This window comes from Gallinula chloropus (assembly GCF_964237585.1).
Source record: "Gallinula chloropus genome assembly, chromosome: 3".
In the NCBI taxonomy this organism is placed as follows: domain Eukaryota; kingdom Metazoa; phylum Chordata; class Aves; order Gruiformes; family Rallidae; genus Gallinula; species Gallinula chloropus.
In genome coordinates this window covers 34239739-34259519 of record NC_140087.1, presented here as the reverse complement: position 1 = coordinate 34259519, position 19781 = coordinate 34239739, and the positions used below count along the sequence as shown (strand labels likewise).

The window sequence follows — 19781 nt, the reverse complement described above, 5'->3', positions numbered from 1 at the left end:
AATGCTTTCCCCCTCATTTCCGTACTGCTGCTGCTAGCATTTTCTACCAGCTGCTGTTCTGTCATGAAAGTAACTGCTTCCTGACTTTTTTGTCTCTGAAGGCTTGCCTACCTTTCCTGAGTTTATCACTTGGTCCAATAAAATCCATTTCACATTTCTTCAAACCTCACTCCTTTTCTATCATTAGGCCATCCCAGTGACATCACTGTTACAAGTACCCAGTGACATCACTGTTACAAGTACCCTTATATGCTCCGAGCCCCAAATAACCCATTATTGGTTTTCCTTAAGTATGATGCTGACCTCATGTGTGCCAGATGTGGTTAATGGAGGTGGTGTGATGTGGATTTGGTGCTATCTTATTCATTTGGCATCTCTGCCTCTTGGGGAGTGGACTGTACTTACATTCCTATGGAAAATCACAGAGTCATTAAGGCTGGAAAAGCCCTACAAGATCATCTAGTCCAACCATCTGCTACCACCTATATTACTTACTAAACCATGTCCCTAAGTATCTCATCCAACCTTTCCTTGAACACCCTGAGGGATGGTGACTCCACCACCTCCCTGGGCAGCCTGTTCCAATGCCCAGTCACTCTTTCTGAGAAGAAATTTCTCCTGATTCCTAACCTGAACCTCCTCTGGCACAACTTGCAGGTGAGGAAGGGAAGTGCCCAGCTGGCAGCTGCCCTCTGGCTCAGGCCTCTCCCAGAACACTTGGCCCTGCAAGCTGCCTTGGCTCTGCGAGTCCAAAGTAATTGAGCTGTTCAGGAATAAAGCCCGTAAAGGCAAATACCATCTGAAGATGCGTCATGCACGGTCAAAAGAAGCTGTGTCTGTGAGGCTGATTTCCAGGGAAGGTTAAATGAATCAGAAAGTACCCTGTGGAGGATGCATTACAACATAGATTCTTCAACAAAATCTTTTCCCTAGAACCCCCTGGAATTCTGCAGACCGACCCAAATTAAACCCAAGAGCCTTCCTGCAAATAAAGAAGAAAGAGGCTCTGGAGACAATCTGCTCCCTGTAAAAAGCCTCTTTGTGCCAATCTGTGAGGGATATAAACTTCTTAGGCAGCAGTGCTATGGGTGCCAACAAGAACAGCTCCTCCAGCTGGTTTGGTTCTGATGGGAGAACCAGTGGTTGGTTCTCCTGGTGGCTCTGAGGTCCTGTATCCTGCAGCTGAGGGACACTGATGAGGTGTTACTAGAGCACGTGGCAAATAGAAAGCCTTATGCAGCATTTGGGACTCTCTCTCCCTAACCCTCTTCTGCCTCTCCTGGTGTGAGAAGGTGGATGGATGGTTTCCAGCTGACACAGTTGATGAAAAATCCCTGCTAAGGAAGAAGATGTAGAGGCTTCACTCGGGTAAAAACTCTAGTGATGGGTTGGGGTCAGACCTAGTAAGGCCAGGGCGTGGACTTGCTCTGCACCTTGTCTGGGAGATGCAGAGATGCTTCTGTTGCTGTCAGGCCAGAGGGTGGTGAATCAGGGATCCTAACCCCGTTCCTGGCTCCCTTCTCACTGCACCAAGTGAAGCTCAAGAGAGCTCAGCCCTGAAGCCAAGCTGAGCACGGTTGGTGTTTGGAGAGGAGGGCCTAAGGGGAGAAGGCAAAGAGCATCTGAATCACTTCACCACCCACGGAAATAGTCTACAAATAAAGTTGTGTTGTTCAGTTATAAATTTCCTGCTGGAATGGTGTAATCTCAAATCTGTACAGAGGAGAGTACCAAAATTAGTTTTACATTAATAATTAATAATTAGTGACAACTTTGGCTGAATTTGACAGTGTATCCTGACAGTGAAAAGCAGTCCTCAGATTAACAGTGTTTCTGGGTCAGGCCTAGGATTTGTGGGCTTCCTCATGTGTTGCTGAAAAGGTTTTGTTTTCCTTCATTTATCATATTTGAATTTGGTAACATTTCTTTCCTGTTGCTTAGTGTTACCATGCCTCTGTTTATTGGTTGCTATTACTAAAAACAAATCCAGGCTTAGGCTTTCGTGGGAAAAACATGGAGTGGGAAAATGGAGGAAGGACCTTTGGAAGGTTTGTGGTGTTTAATAGTGTTACTGTTACTAGATGGCTGTTTCTGAAAAGAGCTACTCAAAAAATGGTGCATTTCTGGCAGAAATGGAGGAGCCCGAAGGAACCCTTACTCACCTTGTTCTAGCGCTTGGGATGTTCTGCTTGTTGTGCTTCTCCCTCTGCCACATAGTTTATCTTCTGCTAGTATCAGGGGAGGGTTTCGTAACTCACTGCTTGTTTTGCTCTCTCACTCCGAGATCCGGCCACAGCTTTGCATCTTTATAAATAAATTACCCGTTTTCACAAGTGAATCATCTACTGTTTGAGGTGAGCAGAATATTTTAGTGGTAACTAAGATAAGAACTGTGATCCTTAAGTGTTTGGTTTGTTGTTCTGACCTGCTATAGGTACAATTTATGTCCAACGAGGTATAAAGGAGAAATAGGACAAAGAAAACTCGCGGGCCTGCATTTGCAGGAGGGACACACACATCCTCAGTAGTATTATTCATGACTGTTGCTGTAATCAGAGGAGTCACATTCTTCAGCAGCTGAGGTGCTGAGCACTGCTGAAACACAGAACTGAAGTGGCCCAAAGCTTTTACCTGCCCAGAAATGACATCTGGAGGTAGGTAGTGGGGCAAACAGCAGAGTGTGAGGATGCGGAGAGATGCTTTATTATGTGCCTGGAGCTCATCCGTTTTCCTAGCTGGTCATCTCAAAGCTGTTCCTGCTCCCTGCGGACCTCGCCACAAGCACTCCAGCGGGCAGGCTCTCTTGCAGCACTTTGGCCTCAGTATTTGTCAGCGTGGCAGGCCGTGGTCATCTCCTAACGTACTTCTTGGGGCCTGCTGTAAGGCTCTAACCTACAGTGTTTTGGTAGTTTTCTCTGTTGTATTAAGAACACATAATTGAGGCTTTGCTGATCCTTTCTGGCAAAGAAGACCCCTTTGGGCTCAGCACTGCACTGGGAAACATCCAAGGTTTGGCTTTACTCTCTTTTTTTGGAGCGGGACCTCCAGGAGCAGCCGTGCGACTCATTCCACACTCAAAATAGCAAAAGCTCCTTCAGTGGAAAAGTAAACTCTCCCAGTTCCCAAGGAAAGAAATCCTACTAAATGGTACTGCGTGGGCTTCAGTGCCATGCATATAACAGGGAGGAGACACTTCAAGATGCAAGGAATTATAAAGACCGGGTAAAAAAATGTTAATGAACATGGTAAACAGGAGTGAAGGCATCTCCCCTGGCCAGTGCCACCAATGTGGCAGAGGGCAGGCTGAGAGGCAGCATCAGCTGCGTTGTGAGGGCAGAAGCACACAGGTATAGGATGTGAGGATGCCTGGGACTGTAGGTTCCTTGGCTGAAATGGGATGTCTCCACGCTGTTGAATCCCACCCAGGGAATTCAGGGAACGTGTCTTGGGGAGTCAGTTACACACAAACACTTTGAACAAGCACAGTGATGAAGGGAGGTGGGTGGAGGGTGAACCTGATGGGGCCTTTGTGGGAACTGCCCTCTTCCGTTTAGTAACTGCAGCAGAACCTTCCCGTGAGCATTAACATCCCTAGCACGTTGCATACTCACTGAAACTGGTTTCCTACTTCACTCCCCTTCTTCTTATCCCATGTCAGGATGGTTTCTGGTCTGATGCTGGCAAACTCCTGCCAGCTGGTGATTGCTACTTCAGGGCAAGGACACATGCTTTTGTATTTCATAACGAATGTTGCACAGGATATGCTAAAATTGTTTCATTCCCAGCTAGCTTTCCCAATCATACATTTTGGTTCACTGCTGTCTTTTCTTCATGATCACAGCTTGTGTTTCAGACTAGATTTAAACTTTGATTTTGCCAGAGCTTGGATCCATCCGTATTTTAAATATACATTGGCCGTTCCAGCAGTAGTTACACCATTTGTCAGATCGTATTCACGGAGGTTTATAACATACCGTCTGTCCTGGGCCAGACACAAGCTCTTTGAGCGAGGGACTTTGTTGCTCTCTGTTTACATACTGCTGAGCTCCAAAGGCACCCGATCCTGGCTGAGCAAGAGCGAGCCCCGCCGTGCTTCTGTGCTATAAATAGTACCGTCAGCCTGTACCTGGCAAATGTTTTTTGAGATGAGTCCGTAAGTGCTTGAAGCATAAGTGCTGGGATATTATGTTACAATTGCGGTATAATGGTATAGCAGAGTGGATACTCTTAAGAAGATTCTTGCTCTCACATGGTTGGAAACGTCTCTGGAAACGCTAGCAAGGATTTATTTTCTGAATCGCAAAGTCCACGTGCGAGTTCTTTCCCAGCAAGGACCAACTCCGGCATCGCTCCCTTTTCGAGCGCTTGGCCTCTGCGAGTCACCTCCAGTTAGACACATCAGTCCTGTATTAAGGGGTTTTGTTGCTCTCTCATTTTCTTCTGACAGTAACTCAAAAAAAAAAGGCCTTTTCAGACTAGGAAAATTGTTTCAATCATCTCTTCATTCAGTTTTGTGGTCTCTTTCTTCATTTCAGTGATTAAGGACTTGGCAGGGCTGAACTTCTTTTTTGGTTTGGAAGATAGCTTTGGTTTGGAACATCCCAAAGTAAACGATGTCCAAAAGTTTCCTCTTTGTCTGCTGTGATTTCAAAGCAATTTTCATGGCTCAGTTCAGGACTGCCTAATAGAAGAAAATGGAGCAATAATTACTGCCTGCAGAGCTTCTAGCACAGCAGTTATTTAACTAGCTGCAAAATAATTTCTGGAACCAGAAAACCTCTCTTAGAAAATTTCTCCTTCCCTGAAGAACTGTATATTTCAAGCCAAAGCTTCTCCTTGAGCTGGACACGTAGCTCCCGTGGCAGTCAGACGGCAGCTGTGGCCCCAGGCCTGGGATGAGCAAGGGCACCTTTCACAGTCCTGCTGGTGTGAAGCTCACCCCTCTCTGTGCTGCCTGGTGTGCTGGGTACCACGGCTCTCCATTGCTTCTGGAAATCTTCATGTTCAAACTCTCACAGTGACTTAAAAACAATGTCAGCATACCCATCTGTCCAGGAAACACACAGCACTCACTAGGTTCAGACCTCAGTCTTGGCCCTGGCTGCGCAGAGCAGGCAAAGGACTTCCCTTACAGAGTGGCCAAGGTTTCCTGCTCGTGCAGGGGAAATTTCCCAAGGAACACAGTCAGCACATGGCCAGACAGTGAGCAGCAAAGGAGCAGGGTGGCCAGATGAAGTGACTGATCTCTGCCCAGTGCCTCACTGGTAGGAGCCCCACTGCTGCCAGCTCCAGGAGGAGCTCAGGAAGGGGATGAGAGGCTCTGGTCAAGATCATTTAAACCATGACCTGAAGTAACTTTGACTGTACCATGCGATAACTGAGTGTGAAATTATGAAGTGGTACCGGAATAAGGTTGCCCAGGCAGTGTGGAGACAGACAGATGAGCTTTGTCAGGTGCCATAACTTTTAGAGCACCTCCTGTTCCACAGCTGTAGCCACAGAAAACCAGACACTGGGCATAAAGCTTTACTTAGGTAATTTATTCTGTTGACTAAAAAAGGACTTTTTGTTTGCTCAGGACTAAAAAACCAGTATACAAGTTAGTAATGTTAGGATCTAATGTTAGCACGGTGACTTCCCTTGTTTTAGTTAAAAGTCAAAGTCGTTGCCATCTGAAGGAAAGAAAACCTACTCAGTGGCAGCAATTAAACGTTATTTGGGCTTTCAGCACATTGATGAAACTACGTGTTTTGGAGATAGGAAGCTAATGGCAGTTCTATAAACCCATGTGGAGTCAGGTTAAGAGTGGGGCTTCCTAGAAGGTGGCAGGTATGCCAAAAGCTGGTGAAGCCTTCTCCTGGCTACAGGCTGCTTGTCAGGAAGCCGAGGGTGTGAGGGGTTGCTTAGGGTGGTGGGAGCGCTGCCATGCAGCTTCTGGGCTGTCCTGTGGCTGGCAGGGATCAGTGATAAACCATTTCAAGCCTGGCTCAGGCTTGGTAAACGCCCATGTACTTGTGAGATTTGAGGGGCAAAAGGCACAGGCTGCCAAGTCTGGCCTGTGGCAGAGTTTAATCCGGTGGGAAGTGTGTAGTAGGTGGGAAAATGGGATGCACCATCTGTAACACTGGCTTTTTGCTGGGTCTTTTGCTGTCACAGGGAGTGCCATTATCCTGGTAAAGATGTTAATGAATGGTGTTTTCTAGCAGAGATTTTGTTAACATTGTGCAATCTCACATGTAAAATCTACTTCTAATTAGGGAACCTCTTAAGAGATTAAGCACAAAGCATCCATGTTGATCATTTAACAGGAAATGGCAGGGGAATGGTGACATGTACCGAATCATTTGATCTTGACCGAGGCAAACAGAAGAGGAAAAAAGGATCATTTGTGAAAAATTGTTTTGTTTCATTTCTCTTGTGTTTAAGTTGGTTTGTAATCATTCCATATTGGGAGCATTCACATGTAGTAAGGAATTACCTCTTAAGTTTGGTAAGACTAATCTGCATCTTCTCCCACTGCCTACTCTTCAATTAAAGACTAACAAAGACACACCCTTTCCACCAAAAACTGCTTTCTGCAGAGAGAGGGGAACACTTTCATTTGTAGAGTGTTTCCAATTTGTCTTTCTCCATTTATCTTCTTATCTCACTCGTCAGATAACGCCTCTGTGATGGAAGATTTCTTTTTTTCCCTACAACAAAGGGTGAACCAAGTTACTAAAAATTAAGCAAGTTACCCAAGCTTCTGTGTTGTGATAGCACAGGAATCCTGTTCCCTGTCTTAGCCCCTTAATGATAAACTTGCTGAAAGCGTGAGCTTACTCAATAATTGTATGAGCATTAAATATTTATGTGTCTAGCCTCTAAACCAACCCATGCCGATCTATAGCACAGGCTACTCAGATGGGAGCTACGCAAAAAATAGCCATGAGTGAAAGAAATCAATGGGGAGACTAAAAAAACCCAAACCAACTTGTGTTAGAAGCGACTAGCAACTCTCACCTTCCCTAGCAAAAGACTCCCTCATGGTGTTAGCCAAAGGTTCCTGTCTTGCACAGGCATCTTTGTTGGTGGTGATTTTCTTTTTTCCAGTTCTCTGCTGCAGTTAGGAGGGTTATGTTGGGAGGGTAAATTGATTACTATAATTGTTCATTAATGCACTCTTATTTAATGTACTTCTAGAGGTTATATTCTTCGGAATGATGATAAATTATGGTAGCTTCAATTAATGTCACTGCAGCTAAAGGGATGTCAGCATTTCTATTAATACAGTGCAATTTTCTGGGATTTTATAATGAAGCTATAAAAAATTTGCTGAAACTTACGATACAACTTTCCAGTGTGTTTTATGCACACAATATTCCCTTGAATCTGATCTAATCGATAGATGTATCGAATCTAATGAGACAAAAACAGGGTGGAGAGAATCTACTGAAGACAGAGACCCCAACTTGTAGAAATGAAAGGATTCTAAGGGGGATTTCTTAAAATACGCTGCAGTGCCTGCCACAACAGGGCTGGAATTCTTGGTGGAGTTCGGAAGGAGCTTACACACAGAGGTGGCTGAGCTTGGAATAGATATGTGCAATCTAAAGTTAGACCCCAGACTAAGGAGTAGAGGATAGAGGCTGTGCACGCCTTTAAAAATGGTGCTAAGGCTGTTTTTCAGTAGTTTAGCATCCGGTAATTAGCTGAACAACAAAAATAACTCTAAAGCACTTGGATTACAGCAGAAGAAGGGAAAAGGAGCAAGCTAAATATGTCTGCCCAGTGTACTCAAGCCTTTTGAAGGTACTGCATAAGTAGCTGTAGATAAAACCAACCCAGGCTTTTGGAGAAACTTGGTCGTTTTCCTCACCAGAGGAACATACAGAAAGAGAATGCCTATTTAATGACTTTTAATATGTTTTTCTGCTCAGGTAAGAGATAATGGAAAGAGTGAGGGACTTGCACTGACTGGTTAGTACAATATACCAGCACCAAGGGGCTGTTACTTGAATTCAGACACAAGTTCTGCAGGAAAAAAATGTCAGCTGAGTGTCAGCCTGCCCAGTCTGTTAACCGAGATCGACAGCGTGGAGGGCTAGGCAGGCAGGGACAACAAGGATCCACTACTGACAAAGCAATCCATTTGGGATCCAATGTCTTCCTGAATATGGAATGTTTTTTCTGAAATCATGACAAAAAACTGATGAATGGGCAGTCAATCTCAAGGTAATGAGATACATGAAATTCCTAGTTATATTGTAATCCTATCAATTATGAGTAGACTCCAAAAATAGAAATGCTAAGAACAACAAAAAGACAAGGAGACAAGGTAAGATGAGCTCAGCGTCTCACAATGGCATTGTTTTCATGCACTAAGGAATGAAGTATTTATTTACTTGGGTCAAAGTTCAAGGGCTCCACATCTCCTCAGCCCATTTCTTCACGGTTTCTCTTTCTGTATGCCCCGTCTTTCCTTTCTTCACATTGTCTACAGGCTTCATGGACTTTTCCTTTCTTTCCTTAATTTATCATGCAGTATACAGAAAGGCAAACTGTGCCACACAAGCCACATAATATTGATGCTCTTCAGCACCCAAGAAATTTGTGGGTGAGTGTAGGTTTTAGAAATACAACCCAGTGCATACAGTCTTGTTTGACTTTAAAATTATGATAGTAGTTATTTTCTAATTCCATCAATCACTAGAAGGCAAAATTAGACCTAAAGCATACACGTATGGAATATTAAAGATTTGCAGGGCTTTTTTTTGGCCCCCGATGGACTTGTGAGAAAAGACCCAGATATAAAAATCATAGCCCTTGTGCTGAGAAGCCTACAGTTTAAATAACTAGCTCGGAAAACTCAGGCTTTGATCAGTGGCTGGGTGAGGATGCCTCTGGAGGGAGGTGTGTTTGAAACACACCAGGAAAAAAAAATCTGCTTCCCTGAGGTAGCGTGCAGTCTCATTATTCTATTACCCTTCTGCTGGCACTCCGCAGTTCAAAGAACATAATGATGCTGAGGGGAAAAAAAAAAAAGGAAAAGAGGGAAAAGGAGAAAAAAGGAAATGCTATCAGGTTAAATTGAAATGTGTTTCTTTTTGAGAAATAATTCATAGGTGCTTCCAGAGCGAGATTATAAAAATCAGACCCTTGGTCTTACACACGGAGATTTGAAATGGGATATTCCAGCTCTGTGCTCCCGCTTATCAGCCTGACTGCAGCTTTTAGCCATCAAAGTTATTGCTACCTGACTGCGGTCTTGGGTAACCTCTGTGAAATGACTAATCCCCTCAACACAGCCTACAACATAGTATTTCCTCCAAATTAGACAGGGTAATGTGGCATGTTTGGATTCCCAGGCCCTGCACTGCTGCTAGATATCCAGCAGTGAGAACGATGATTGTTGTCCGAGCTGACTCTCGAGCAAGCGCTGGGTGACATGGGCTGGTGTGTCTCTTGTCCTGTTTGTGGAAGACCTGTATGAAACGTGGCTGGGCTATACCTGGATTCTGGGCTTCCAGTGCCTGGATGGTTTGTCCATCACTGGACTTCCAGCATTTGGGTGGAGGGGATGCATGGGATGGGGTGGAGAATCATAGAATCATTGAATCATAAGGCTTGGAAGGGACCTTGAGAGATCATCGGGTCCAACCCCCCTGCCAAAGCAGCTCCCTAGCTCATATTGCACAGATAGGCATCCAGACGGGTCTTGAATATCTCCAGAGAAGGAGACTCCACCACCCCCCTGGGCAGCCTGTCCCAGGGCTCTGTCACCCTCACTGGGAAAAAGTTCTTCCGCATGTTGGTGCAGAATTTCCTATGCTCCAACTTGCAGCCATTGCCCCTTGTCCTGTCCCCACAGACCACTGAAAAGGGGCTGGCCATTTCCCCTTGCACCCCATACTGAAGATATTTATAAACATTAATAAGGTCCCCCCCTTAGTCTTCTTTTCTCAGGGCTGAACAGTCCCAGCTCACTCAGCCTTTCCTCATAGGGGAGATGCTCCAGGCCCTTAATCATCTTTGTAGCCCTTCTTTGGACTCTCTCAAGGTGGTCCCTGTCCTTTTTAAACCTGGGAGCCCAGAACTGGACACAATACTCCAGGTGGGGCCTGACCAGGGCAGAGTAGAGGGGGAGGATCACCTCCTTTGACCTGCTGGCCACACTCCTCCTGATGCACCCCAGGATCCCATTGGCTCTCTTAGTCACCAGGGCACACTGCTGGCTCATGGCCAACCTGTCATCAACCAGGACCCCCAGGTCCTTCTCCACAGAGCTCTTCTCCAGCAGGTCATCCCCCAGCCTGTACTGATACAAGCAGTTAAAGCAGAAGCCGTCTGCTCAGTCAAGAGCAGAGGGCAAGAACAAGTGGTGCTTCTCCAACCACAAAAGTTATGTTTGTAGTACGGGTTTATCAGTGTAACATAAACAAACAGGCATAAAGACCAACCATACCTTTGCTATACAGCCACCTCCTGCTCAGCACAGCCCTGCAGTTAGACACCGATAGCTATCAATGTCCGTGGGTTTGCTGCACTGCTCATTCACCACCTGCAACTCTCAACAAAGTCCCCACTTCAGTCCTCACAACACTTGGGACACTGTTATCACCTCTTTACAAGTAAGAACAATTAATTACTAGTGGTTTGCATTAAGCAGATCAAGGATGAGTTAGCTAATTTACACCAAATCACCCAGGAAATCTAATGAATGGCCAGACCTAGGCATCTTCATCTTCAGGGCTCCTTTAAAGTCCAAAACCATCACACTATCTGCAAGGCCCTGCCTCCTGGGATGCAGAATGGCAAGTTCCAGTCCCTGTTACACACATCCTGCAGAGATCAAAGGTTGAGGGAAAAAATGTTAAATGCAGCTAGAATTATTATAATAACGATAATTTACAGGTGGCTTGTTTTGTTTCTTTGAGGTATCTCCCTTTTTCCTGGGGGGAAATAGTAAAGTATGTGTAAGTGTCAATGTTAGCTTAGCCTAAAATACACAGAGTCTTTGCTTATTGTTGTTATCTGTAGTGCCTAGTAAACTCACGAGCGGTATACTAGTAAGAAAAAAGACTTTCAAAGACAAATATTCCTCATTTCATTGCTACCAATTTCTGTTCACCCAGAGATACAAAACAAATGCATTGTCAAGCCTGGGCCCCCACCTTTCTACTGGCTCACAGATTCCTCACAGCTGTTTCTGCAGACTGCTGCCTGGTCTCAGGTTGTGTCATTAAGGCAGTGAAGTGCTTGGTGTGGGGAATACATCTAACCTTGAAAAAGGCTGAAGCCTGGCAGGTAGCACTGAGGAATTACTCACTGTGGTGTCCCTCCGATGTCACCCAAGCTTTGAGGTAATGCTTACCAAGCTGGAACACACAAACGTGTGCAGCAACCTTGCAGCACAGGCGAGTAAAAGTTACTTGTCTGAGCAAATACGAGTGTTTTCATTCCCAGATTAGAAATGCAGCAGTAAATTGTTCAGTGTGAGCGAAACATAGTTCTGCTGTGTTCACACATAAGAAGATGACCACGGATGCCTAGTGTCCAACCCGTGCTGACCCACACTGTCCCTTCGCTGCCCGACTGACACCCACCCGGGACGTGGAGCTGTCAGGCAGCTCCGTGAGCCGCGGGTAGCACACGGGCCGAACCGCCCGAGCGTCGGGACAGCCCTTCCCCGCTACCGAGCGTGTCAGCGTCCTCGCTGCCCCTCGAGGGCTGTCCCCCTCCCCTCGCTCGGCCACTTCGATGTTAACGGGGAGCCCGCCCTGCCCTGCCCGCCGAGCTTTTCGCCTCCGAACTGCTGCGCGGCCGCGCCTGGGGGGGGGGTGGGACGGAAAAGAGAGGAGAGGCGGGAGCGCATCTATACAGGTAGGGCCGGTAAGGCCCGAGGGCAGGAGAGGGGCGGTGCTGACCGCGCCGGGGCAGCCGGAGCAGCCCCGGCCGCCCCCACCGCCGGACCCGCCGCCCTCTAGGGCGGGGCCCTCCGGGGTGCGGGGCCCAGCCGGCAGCAGCCCCCGGGCGCGGGGCTGGGCCGGGCCTCGGCCTCGCACCGCCCCCTCTGCTCCGCCCCGCCCCGCCCCGCCCCGTCCCGGCCGGGGCCCGCGGCGGGCGCAGCCCCGCCCCTCCCGCCCCCTCGGAGAAGGGGCCGCGCGGCTGGGGCCGCTCTCCCGCAGCCGCGGCGCTGGCCCGGCTAACAAAGGGGGCGCCGGGGCCGAGGGAGGAGCCGCCGCAGGGCTGGGCCGGGAGGGGCGGAGGGGGAGGAAGAGGAGGAGGGGAGGCAGCGGCGGCTCGCACAGAAAGTTGTGAGTCCGCCAGCGCAGCGGGAGCCGCCGCCGGGGGACGGGGCGCGGGGAGGAGCCGGGGCGGGCGGTGCCGCGGGGAAGCGGGTCCGCCTCCCGCCGCCGTGTCCGAGGGGTGAGTGGCGGCGGGTCCCTGTCGGCAGGTCCCCGGCGCCGTTCGGTGCGGAGCTGCCCCGCGGGGAGGTGGCGGGCGCCGCGGCTTCGGGAGGAGTGTGGGAGGGAAAGTTTCTTCCCCAACTCCGAGCCGGTAAAGGCGGGGGGAGCGGAGGCGTACCATCCGCGGCCGGGCGCACCTGCAGGCGGGGCAGGGGTGCTGGTGTGGGGCGGCGGGGGAGCGGGCGGGACGGGGCGGCCGGGGGGGGCCCGGGCGAGGGGCGGCACCCCACCGCCGCGGGGGTGCCCTAGGGCCAGCGACGACGCTGCGGCCGTGCGCCCCGCAGGGAGGAGGTGACGGTGCGCCCGGCCGCCCGCCGGGTCAAAATCCCCGCCGGGGGAGCGGGGGCGGCGGCTCGGCCGGGCGGGGAGCTGCCCTGGGGCCCGTCCCGCGGGGCTCGTCTCCCCCTTCCCACACCGCCCCGGAGAGAGGGGCTTCGTGGCTTCTCCCACACGTGGCTCTCACGCCCCCGGGTCTGGCCGGAGTAGCCGGCGGGAGCGGGGCTCCGTTGCTTCGCCGGCCCCCTCGGGCGGGGATGTCCCGTTTGGTGCCAGCTGAGTGGCGATGGTATCGCTGCAGGGGCTGTGGCCTGTCCCTCTGGGCGCACGGGTGGGCGGGGAGGTGCCCTGTTGCCCGAGGGTGGCTGAAGCTTCGCTTTCCCGGCTAAGGAATAAGCTGGCTGGCAGCTCCCCTCTGCGCCCCCTCGTTTTTTAAGTCCCGTAAGGCACCCCTCGGGTGTGGGCACGGCGAGCGGCTGGCTGTGCGCCCTGCCACGCACAGGCGCGGGCCATGGCCAGCAAGCATCCCTCCTGGCCCGCGCTTCCCGCCCGGAGTCACGCCTCGCGTAGCCGATGGAGTCACGGTGCTTCTCTGCTCCTGGTCCCGCGCTGTAGGTGCTGGTGCTGAGCCAGCTCAGCCCTCCATGGGAGCCCTCTCCCGACGGACTTAGGCTGCACCCGTGACGTTCCCCAGCCTGCGAGCATGGCCCGCGTCTCCGACCAGGAAGAAGGACCTGGCGGGGGACACAGCGAGTTCAGCGACATCATTAAGTCCCGATCAGGTAAGGCGTTGAGAGAAACAGCGCTTCCCTCTCAACCTTCTTCACCAGCGCGTTTTCCCAACTCCTTAGCTGTATGTTGGTAGCACAGCAAGCGGCTGAGGCTCCTCATGCAGCTGTTCTACAATTAAGTAATAGTAATTGTGCATCCCTGTTGGTTTGTTAGAGTTTAGGTTTGGTTTTTTTTTTGTGACAGTGTTAGCCAAGTTTGTTTGGGATCCACCTCCTGCATTATAATTACCTCTGCTTTTGTAAGTAACCATGTGCTTAAAGTGCTCTTATGCAACCTGGTCGTTGGCAGCTTTTGTGTTTATTCTCAGATGCTGAAAATGGCAACTGTGGCTGCAATACTGCATCTCCTAGAAGTGCAGCGGGACAGTACTCCTGCTGTAAACCAATGTGCTTCCTCCTTAATGTAAAACAGTTGTTTAAGGCTGCTTGCTCAGGCATTTCCTCTAGCAAAACGTTCATATAACAGATCTGAAGGTTATTGGAAAAACATGGGGTTTGGGTTTTTTTCTTTTAGTTGTTGTATGCTTGAGTCTTCTGAGGCTCTGAGGGATGCTGGGGAGAGGGCAAGGAGGTTCCCTCGTTTTGGCAGGGGGAGACCAGTGGCTTTGGAGGGACAGAAACTAGTTGTGTATACCTTGATAGAAATTTGTGCTAAATCTGGAGACTGGATGCTCGGCTTCTTTAGCCGCAAAGGCTGTTTTTTCTCTCTTAAATGCGAAAACGCTTCTGTCATGAAAAGATTTTCCTTCGACATCTGAAACCGAACTACGTTGTCTTGAAATGCTCCCTACGTTAACAACCGTAGCCCTTTGGCTGGTGGTGATCTGCTGTGTCAGATTACGTAGGACACGGGCCTGAGTCTGGATCCTGCTCGTGTTTGAATAGCTTGTTTCTTAGAGCTCATCTTTCTGAGGAACACCACCTCTGGCACGGGCAGTCTTCCTCCTTAGCTCCTGGAAGTGCAGTTTACGAAAGAGGAACGCTTGTGGTTTTTCCATCTCGATTTCTGTAGTGCTGGCTTACATTTTCTGCTGTTACTTTGAAACCTCTGGACATAATTTATTTGATTATAAGTGTGCAAGTCAGCACCTCTTCAGGGCCTCGAGCCTGGGAATGGCTCACAGACACTTTGTATGCGTATATATATGCAAGTGCTACAGTTTTATAGAATGTCTGAGGAAACATGGCTGTGTCTGAGGTTTTCCTTGGATGAACAAACTGTACAGTAAGTTCTGTTGTTTTGGTTAGGGCAGGCGATTGTCAATCTCCTATTAGAGATGCTGTTAACTTTCTTCTCTGTTATTGAAAAAAATAAGTATATTCTAGTGCTAGGAAGGCTGAAAGGCTTGTGCGTTACATTGAAAATAGTGAGTGAAGGTTGGTTTTAAATAATTCATCTTTTCTAAATAATACACCAGTTTGGATCTGGATGTGCAATTTCTTCAAGCTAATTATTGTGCTACATAGTTCAGATCTGAACCATTCCCCTACGAGTAAACCTGTGGGAGGGATTTCCTAATGAAAGGGCTGAAGTTTCCTGAAGTACAGATGGCAGCAAATTAAAGGTTAGTTGTCGGGACTGGGGAAGGGGGGGGGGGGGGGGGGAGAGAAGATGATATAAGCTATGTTTCCATTTTTTTTCTCCCTAGATATCTGGAAAAGAACATGCCGATTTTAATAAATAGAAAGGAAAAGGGTGTTGTGTCTTACTGGGGAGATTTCTCTAGCACACAGTGTCCTTCACAGTACAAGTGACTAGATTACAGTAGAAGTGTTACCTTTATAATTTACTAATATTTGGAGTAGCTAGGGGTCTGTTTGGGTTTGAGGCTACAGAGAGCAGAAGCAGCCAAGGGTTAGGATCTTCACGTTCTTGCGTCATAGCGAATGGGTTGTTTCTGTTTCTTGCTGCTCGAAGGTCACCGCCGGTGATATGGGAAGTCTCTAACGCGTTGGTTAGTGAGAGCATGCATGTAATACTTTCATCCCATGGAAATAAAATAGAAAGCCCACTGCTAGTGGGTGAAAATCTTAAAGTGGTTTGATACACTTAACCGGTATTTTTAATTGCGTAGTGTTCCTGTGTGGGGTTTTTTTTTTGTCTGTCTCTTTCAACATGCTTTTCTCCAACTTTCTGGAGCAGGCCACTGAGCTGTCAGGGTGTGGTGGTCACTTAAACACATTAATCTTCCAAAAGTGGTGGTGAAGCTGTATGGCCAGGTCTGGTGTCTTGTTATGAGCTGGAAACAAGTGATCACTGGATGACAAGCATCTTTGTGGGGTCAGGCCAGAGCAAGGAGTGGCACCGGTAACAATGTTTCTAAATATTTTTAAATATTTGGATACATATGTAGACCCTGGTCACTAGCAGCTTGTCAGGCTGAGTGTATCCTCTTTCTGTAGTCCTCGCTGCTTTGGTTATCTTGCTCTGGGAACCAGCGAGGCAGCTGAGCAGTCATAAAGGTGGCACTGTTAGTGCAGCGGTTGGTTATTGGAAACCTGAGCTTTACTCTCGGGTGGCTCTTACGGGACTGTAATAAGGCGCATAAAGTTTTACTGCAGCTCAGAGCTGTGTGCTGGCCATCCCTGCCTGCTTTTATGAGCACAACTAGCTATGTAATTTTTTTCTTTTTTAAAATTTCTTAATGAGTTGTAATTGGGAAGTTACCAGCGTGCCAGGTGAAGGCTGCGGGAGAGCGACTGGAATACATTCACGGCAGGGCTTTTATTTGCTGCTTGGTGAGGGTGGGGAGAAGTTTGTGTCACAGGACTTCACGGATAGGAAAAGTAACTTTGCAAGTATCTAATTCATTCTTCGGGGAGCTCAAGCTGAGAGGATGAAGGATAAAACACGTTGAATGGAGATCCCTGCATGTTATTGGCTTTCTTGGAAATACTCTTTCCTTCAGCCACAAGCAGGAAACTTTTTATGAACGTCCTACATACTGTAGCTGTTGTACATGATAAATGCTTGCTTATCCAAAGGAAAAAGGTTTGTGTTTCCAGTAATCTCAGTTCTGTGACTTGCGATAGTAAAAAAAAAAGTGAGACTTTTTTCTCCTCTTGTTCAATTAACAGTTATTGTTTTCTCTTTTGAATGTGACTCCTTTTCCACTGGCGTGTTAGTGCTGCTCTATGTGTAGATGCAAGTTATTTTTGATAAGTCTTCTGCACTTAGAATGTGACTGTGACCAAAGCTTCCCTTGAAATAGCTGTTGGCTGTGGTAATTTTAAGGGCAGTTGCCTTACGGACCCAGAAGAACCCAATGTCTTTTTGCCTCTCTTGCTGCTGTACTGGTGGCAGATGTTGATGGCTCAGTGTGTCTGATATACGAAGGGTAGGATACTTGTTCCTGGATGGTTACATTGGTTTTATATAGTTAGTGCTTATTTAGTCTTATTAGCCTGTGCTGTGCCTCTGTGTCCATATGATTGCTTACTATGGAAAAGCAGTTTCTTCTTTCTTTTTTTTTACACATTTCCCTGTAGTATGAAGTAATGTATGTGGAGCTGATTTATATCTTTCAAAGGCATCTTGTGCAGATAGGTGAGCTTTTCTCTTTGCGATAGCTTTCAGGAAGGAATGCTGTGGGATGATTGCCTTACAGTGGTGAAAACGGTGCTGTCATCATGAGGCTTGAAGAACAGATGAGTCTTTGCTATGATTAATTATGGAAAAAAGACAAACTCACTTAAAATCTGTCATGGTAGCTTGGAATGGTAATATATAATTAAACAGTAAGACGTGACAGGAAAAACATTTCTGGAAGATTACTCTACGCCTCTGGTGCATTTTAAGATACAAGTTCCTGTCTAAATTGAGGGGGACTTAATTCTCCTCATCTACCTTTCACTTTTAATTACATTAAATATATTTGACTGAAAGACTGCTTTGAGAGATTGCAACTTATTTTTGGAGTTCTTGAGCAAGGCTTGCTCTGAGAACCGCTGCTGTTGTCTGTCTGTTCCTATGAAGCAATAGTGACTTGGCCGGCAGCCCCCCTTGCTCCAGGATCTCCCTGCCCTGCGGTGCCACGTGTTGCCTTTGGAACCAGCTCCTTCAGTCGTGCCTCTCGCTGCCAGATTGCTACAGGCCAAACACGCTGCTTCTCGCTTGTCATTTTGGCTCCATCAGTGTGGAATGGCCAGGAGTAGTTGTAGTGGCAATTGGATCCTTAGGATTCGGTCAAGCGGGTGCGGAGTTGGCGCAGCTGGTTTTGCACCACGTGAGCTCTTCAGGGACACTTGCAATGAATGCGCATGGATGAGGTGTTAAGGCAAGTGACAAGTTTGCTGCTCCTTACTTTTAACCACTAAAAGGACTGTTTTCAAAATGAAACCTTTTGGTTGCTGTAGCCTGGCTCCTTTCTGTTGTTTGTACTGCCTCCTTTTCTTGCGCTGTCTGCTGGGGACAGATTGGATGCTGCAGTGAAGACAGTTCTAGGGTATTGCCTAGTGTTTGTGAAATGGCAGATATATAAGTACCAGGCTGGCTTCTTCTAGTCTCTTGATTGGTAGCTGAAGAAATAACATATGCTGCTCTGTGTGTTTGAAGCACGACTTTGCCTTGGAATAGAAATTGAGGCTCCTCAGGGAGGAAAAAAACAACCCAAGCCCAAACCATAAAATCAGCCCATTGATTTGCGTGTGCTCTGCCAGGAAATGAAGACATAACCTTGGGCAAGAACTGCTGTGTGAGGCACTGTGTGTAGTGTGTCAAGTGTTTCTAAAGAGGTTGAAAAGTCTGAGTGGGGAGAGGCAGCTGCTGGTAGCGTGGGACCCCCAACTGATGAGGATCCTGTGGAAAAAGGGTGCTGAGGTGAGAAGCAGACCAGAAGCAACGTGAAGTACCTGGCTCCATCTTCCCAGCACTCCTTGGGGTTCTGTCCCTGTCATGTCCCCTCAGACATGGGGGAAGAAGAAAGGTTCTCATACAGTGTCACAAAAATATTTTAATGTGCAAAGAAATTTGCAGAGGTCACAGCACTGGGCAACTTAGCAAAAAATTAGCTGTGATGTTGTAATGCTGCTCAGTAACTGCTCTTGATTTTTTTTGTTTCCTCACCTTAACTCACCCTCCTAGCAGAATCACTTGTCTGTGGAGAGTGTGTGTGTTGGGGTTAACTCTTATGAGCAGGCAAGGCTAGGGCAGCATTGTCATTAACATCTCTGGAACTGAAGTGGGGAGGTGGACCGCAGTAGGCACATCAGTATAGGAGTGGAAGAGCAGGAGCACGTGGGCTTGAGCTGAACTCCTGTCGTTTCAGGGCAGCACAGCTCCAGGTAGCAGCATGGATTGGTAAGCTCGGAGCCCGCGCAATCTGCTCTTCATCTGCTGTACAGTATCCCTCCTTCAAAGGAAAATGCATGATTAGAAGAGCCCAGCTGTTTCCACCCATCCTGGCAGCAGAGATGCTCCTAGCATGAAGTCGGGGAGAGAGGCATTTATTTGGATGCCTTAATAACAGTCTGAAGAATGAATAACAGGGTTTAAACATCATGAGGTGGGAAGGAGGAGTTGCATTGTCTGACTTTTTATTGTGCTGATGAAAGAATAAGTTTTAGTGCTCTGTACTTTGTCAGAAGTCTGCTTTACGTTGCCTTCCCTTCCCCCAGTGCGTTTCTGGAACGAGATGGGGAAGCAAGCTGAGCTGTAATTTCAGAAAGTGACAGTATATTCTCAGAAGAAAGCTGGGAGTTTTAAAGGTAGCAACAAAAATAACAGGCTAAGGAAATAGAAGAGCCCTCTGGCATCTGTGGGCTTGAGAGGAGACGATGATGCAGCTCTGTTGCAAGCCGTGGTTTTGGGAATGAGGCGAGAAACTACTGACTTGTAAATACACACAGCTGCAATGTCAGGGAAACATCTGCCTTGAGGAGGAGTCAGAAACTGCCATTTATTTGTTTATTAGGATATGACGTCTTTGGGCCTTTTCTTTGAAAGGACATCCAGACCACCTGATACCGCCTTTGGAGAGAGTAAAACAAAGCAAAACTAACTTTGATTATTGGACCCAAGTTGGGCTCAGCCTTGAGCGGAGACAAAAAAAACCAGAAATCACAACACCGACCCTTGCAGTTATATCCTGTAGCCACTTACCTGTGGGACCACCTGGTTGGGGCTGGCATGGAGTCACTGGCAGGGGCATGGGAGCAGCTAGGAGACGCTATGATGTGGGTGTGGATGGTGCCACTGGTTGGTGTTGGGGAAGCTGCTGGAAGGTGGCCAGCTGTAATGGGGAGGGTATGGGCAGTTGCAGCTCCT

General features: G+C 48.0%; 1 protein-coding gene across 1 annotated transcript in view; it reads left to right on the top strand.

Moving 5' to 3' along the window:
• Positions 1-12369: 12369 nt before the first annotated feature.
• UTRN (utrophin) overlaps positions 12370-19781 on the top strand; it is a 380556-nt gene continuing 373144 nt past the window's right edge. The window contains exons 1-2 of the mRNA XM_084262364.1: positions 12370-12408; positions 13341-13507. Coding sequence (XP_084118490.1) covers positions 13429-13507 — 79 coding nt within the window. The 5' untranslated portion in view covers positions 12370-12408; positions 13341-13428. The remainder of the gene's footprint in view (positions 12409-13340; positions 13508-19781) is intronic.